Source organism: Oratosquilla oratoria, chromosome 42, assembly GCF_046742065.1.
Source record: "Oratosquilla oratoria isolate Oo_2021 chromosome 42, ASM4674206v1, whole genome shotgun sequence".
In the NCBI taxonomy this organism is placed as follows: Eukaryota; Metazoa; Arthropoda; class Malacostraca; order Stomatopoda; family Squillidae; genus Oratosquilla; species Oratosquilla oratoria.
Window position 1 is genome coordinate 2,767,913 of NC_134818.1, and position 5,000 is coordinate 2,772,912.

Consider the following 5,000-nt stretch of genomic DNA (forward strand, 5'->3'; position numbering starts at 1 on the left):
TCGGGTTCTGAAGTGGTAGTCGTGGAAGTAGTCGTTGCAGTAGTGGAAGTAGTTGTTGACGTCGGTGCAGTAGTTGATGTAGAGGTTGATTCTGAAGTGGTAGTTTCGGGTTCTGAAGTGGTAGTCGTTGATTCTGTAGTGGTAACATCGGGGGCCGAAGTGGTAGTACCTCCTTCTTGACCCTCAAGGATGACCGAAACAATGTCAGATGCATCTGATGCCTTATCTTGGTCATCAAGCGCCCGGAGGGCAAAGTAAATGACCTGTGATGTGGAGGAGGAGTCATTGAGTACCAGCTTTTCAAGTGGCACTTCCACCTTCATTGGGTTGCCTGCTTCAGCTGGCTTCATCTGGAGGTCATGGAGCAAGGTTGAATTTTCTCCAGATGCGAAAGTTGAAGGAAGAAGAGCAGCTGGGTCAGAGGCATATCTGATTTCGTACTTGGTTACTGTAACAAATAGAATAAAAGAATAGAAAGAAGAAATAAAGGTAAATAAATAATAAAAAACAAGGGATGATGGGATGAAAGAAGAACCCAAAAATGAAATAAAGAAGAAAGGAAAAGAAGAAACAAAGAAAATAAGAGAAGGAAGAAACTGAGGAAGAAGGGAGAAATAAATAAAGAAGGGAGGGTTAAAGATTATATGAATATAGAAGAAATAAATATTAGAAAAAAACGTGAAAAATGTAAAAAGAAAGGAGAAAGTGAAGAAATAAAACATGAAAGAAAAACTAAAAAGAAACAAAGAAAACAAGGTGACGAAAGAGAAAAAACATAGAAAAAAGAAAAAGAAAATAGATGGGAGAAGAGAGAGAGAGAGAGAGAGAGAGAGAGAGAGAGAGAGAGAGAGAGAGAGAGAGAGAGAGAGAGAGAGAGAGAGAGAGGAGAGAGAGAGAGAGAGAGATAAAGTATAGGTACACATTTTACGATGTTGTCTAAATGGAAGAATAGAGGATCGAGGGCCGATTTCGACACACATTAGTCTATTATTGGTCATAACAAAAGTGAATTGATCCTTCTAACCTTCAGTGGAATGAAAACATCTGAGTGCTGGCCACTTACCCATGCCCGAGTCCAGGTCTTCTCCTGGTGCAGTCCAAGAGAGTTCTATCTTCTTCTTTGTCTCCGAGTTGGTCGGAGCCAAAAGTTCCGCTGGTCTTGGCACCGCCCCCTCGAAGACCTCGAGAACGCCTCCTTCATCTTGGGTCAAAGCCGCAGAGAGGTCAAGCACGCGGGACGGAGGGAAAAAGTCCTGTTTGATCGTGGTAGCGATCTGGAGGTAGAAAGGGAAACGCGGGTGGAGAATACCGTACTTGTTGGTGAAGAGGATGTAGTTCGTACAATAGTGGTAAAAGTGAAGTTCCTCTTTGACTTTCATAATTGATTCAATCCAAGGAAATGGTGTGAATGATTCGGTTGGCGAACCTGATTATTTGGTAGTTTTCTTTCCTTATCATCTAATTTATTTATTGTAACAAAAAACGTGGCTTTTCTAGTGGATATAGCTTCCCCATATCATTCTAAACAAATTCATATTAATCTCATTGTAAGAAGAAAACGGGTTAGAGAGAACGATAAACAGTGCAACAAAGCTGAGGGGTGACTTTACTATTTGCGAGCACATTGTCCTCCAAAGGATTTTTTTAATTTCCATAGCTGATCATGTAGAGAATGAACTCAGGACATTTTCCACGAATGGACATACTCTCAGCAATAAATTGTTTTTGTAAATAAACAAGTAAATGAGTGAAAAGATAGGCAATTAAATAAATAAATTTAATAAAATTCATAAACAAATACAGATATAGATGAACAAATAAATTAAATAAACAAGTAAATAAGTGATAAGATAGGCAAGCAAATAAATAAGATTAATAGAATTTATAAACAAATACAGATATAGATGAACAAATAAATAAATAATTCAGTCATCTAATTAATCAATCAATCAGTCTTTCAATGGATTAGTCAATAAATAAACCTTTAAAAGCAAAGTACAGAAAAAGTAAAGATAAATAACACATAAGGAAACAGGAAATTGGATAAATATGTAATAGACAAATAGAGTCAAACGAACACGAGGTATTGCCCTAAAGCCTCGTTTACACGGAGCAAGTTGAGAGGCAAGTCAAGTATGCAAGTTACCTGAACAGGAGAGGAAGACGACCAAGTACATGTTCACACAGGCCAAGTCAGAGACAAGTGGTCTGTGTGAACATGCGCTTGCTCGCTTTCTTCTTCAGTTCAAGTAACTTGCACACTTGACTTGCCTCTCAACTTGCCCCGTGTGAACGAAGCTTGACACGAAGTACGCACAAATAACACAATGATAAATGACATTATGCTGTATCCGGCTGACACTTTACTTTGATTTCTCCCACGCCGAGGTGGCGGGAGAAGTTCCCTGTTCGAGTAGCTGTAGACGGGTCGAAAGGCATAGTTGTTCCACAACACCAATCATCAACAACTGTCGAACCTGAGGAATTTCGTTTGAGAGGATACATTTCATGTAGTCACTGCTTACTATAAAACAAAACATCTTAAATTTATCTTCCTAGAGGGAATTGTAATATTTCTATACTGCATTAGTTATTTATAAGAATATACAGTACATAGAAAGGTTCAAATAAAAACACATAATCCTATGGCCGCCTCCCTCTCCCCCACAAACATTTATGACTCAAAGCTGGGCGCGTTCCTCGGTGCGTTCCTAAGTGCATTCCGCTTTAGTTTGGCAGCTGTTAGCGCTCCCAAACTATTAAAATTTAAGAGACAGGTTCATACCGAAATAAAAGTCTGGTAGGCCACGTTCTATGCCAAAGAAAAAATTCGTAGGCTACATCCAAAAAGTAGTCCACATACTATACCGGCACCTATATTGCTTTAATGGCTTGGGAGTGCTAACCGCGGCCAAACTAAAGCGGAACGCACATAGGAACGCGCAGAGAACGCACATAGGAACGCGCGGAGGAACGCATCTAGGAACGTGCAGAGGAACGCGCCTAACTCTGATTTAGGTCATATGTATTAAACTCTACCATACCCACTTCCTCTGTTAACTAAATTAGTGTTGTTTAATTAAAGGTTCAATATTAATAATAAGAATTTGGCATTGAGTCAATATACATTAAGTGCAGGTAATGAAAAGAACGCGTAGTTCGAAATTACAATTGCCGAGGATAACACACACGCACACACACACACACACACACACACACACACACACACACACACACACACACACACACACACACACACACACACACACACACACACACACACACACACACACAAAAAAAAAAAAACATATAAGCTTATTTCCATTGTGGTCCTCAACAACTGCCTCGGGGAATCTATGCAGGAAATCAAGCACTCCATGGATTAGAAAGAAAATCTATATCCCTAAATCTAATCTAGTGTTGGCCTTAAATATTTTCTTAATATTATCTCTTGTCCTTCTCTATTTGATGTGAAGAAACTTCCTTTTTCGAGGTTACCTTAAAAAAAAAAAAATGCTCGTGGTGTTTGTTATTTTTAAACATTCATATCGCAACAAACATGCTTCCATACCTGTATTTCCTACATCATGGCAAAGACTGAGGAAAAATATTAATTTTTACAACTCAGTCCTCTCCTCATTCTTAAATTCTATTTGTACATTTCACTCCATTTTCTGTAAAATATGGTGCTATATCTTCAAGAATCTTCTTCTTCAACGTGTAATTGCAAAACTAATGAAAACTGTCTTAAAGGACTCCATTTGAAAATGTTTTCAAATAACACACGTATCTATACAAAACATATTATTCTTGAGATTGAAATTTATATTGGTCACCAGACAGAAGAATGAGTTAGAGAGAACGATAAAAAAACGACAACGTTAAGGAGTGACTTTACCATTTGCGATTTGTGGCTTCGGTCCCTCGTTGATAAACGTTCCTTCTCCTCCTTCAACTTCCACCTGTTGACGAATTATGTGACATTTAGTGTCATCGTTTGAATGCTCAAAGGCAAGAAAAAACATTGTTAAGTAAATAAATTATCCAAGGAACTATGCATGTAAACACAAACAAGTTTAGATTTAAGAAGGAAATCTGCAAGAATTGGTTTATTAATAGGGTAGTCAACGAATGGAATAGACTTAGTAACCACGTAGTGAGCGCTGAAACTATGGGTTGTTTTAAGAAACGGTTAGACAACTTTATGGATGGGGATGACAGGTGGTGACGGATATGGAGCTGCCTAGTGCAGGCCTTATGGTCTCTTGCAGTCTCCATTCTTATGTTCTTATGTTATGTTCTTACGCACCTGCACGGCGTAACGCCCTCTGCTCCTCACTGCTGTCAGGTAGTGGGAATAAATCCCGTCGCCCTTCGTGACGTCAGCACCCCAGCCATCATCCTCAAGGTTTAATACCAGGGTTCCGTCTTCACCCCACGAATCCGACTTCAGGTTCTCCTCGAGGAGGGGTTGTTGAGGTTGGTACACCTTCGCCCTTGAGGAAGAGGAGAAAGGTAGAACGGATGAACAGAGATAAGGAAGAGAAGTGAAGAGAGGAAGCAGGAGATAAATCTAGCAAACGAGAAAATATAATAATAAGAAAATAATCAACAAGGAGTGTGAGAGACTCGTACAAGAAAAAAAGAAATTGATCAATGCCAAGGGAAGCGGAATATAAGAAATCTGAGAAAAAGAAAAAGGAGGAGAAAGAGGATAAGGTATATTAGTAGTAAGAGGAGGAGAAGGAGGAGAAAGGGAATGACTAAAGAGAGTACAAAGGGAATCACTAAAGAGAGTACAATGGCAGGGAAAGGAGTATAAGGAGGAAGGGGAAGGGTGATAGAGGACTCACAAAACTAACTTCTGGGATCACCTTATCATGAAAAGCCAATGAATAAATATAAAAAAGACATAACGTATAAAAATGATGTGTGAAACGAAAAGATGGTCTGAATATCAGACTGGGACTTGGCCAAAATATTCCCTCACCCTTAAGGTG

At 39.1% G+C, this 5,000-nt stretch overlaps 1 protein-coding gene across 3 annotated transcripts in view; it reads right to left on the reverse strand.

Moving 5' to 3' along the window:
- LOC143021465 (calcium-activated chloride channel regulator 4-like) overlaps window positions 1-5,000 on the reverse strand; it is a 30,568-nt gene that overhangs the window by 2,005 nt on the left and 23,563 nt on the right. For all 3 annotated transcript variants that reach the window (XM_076178996.1, XM_076178995.1, XM_076178998.1), the window contains exons 15-19: window positions 4,310-4,496; window positions 3,899-3,962; window positions 2,368-2,477; window positions 1,064-1,274; window positions 1-448 (exon numbers count right to left, since the gene is read on the reverse strand). The exon at window positions 1-448 is cut by the window's left edge and continues 2,005 nt beyond it. In XM_076178996.1, the coding sequence (XP_076035111.1) occupies window positions 1-448; window positions 1,064-1,274; window positions 2,368-2,477; window positions 3,899-3,962; window positions 4,310-4,496 (1,020 nt within the window). The remainder of the gene's footprint in view (window positions 449-1,063; window positions 1,275-2,367; window positions 2,478-3,898; window positions 3,963-4,309; window positions 4,497-5,000) is intronic.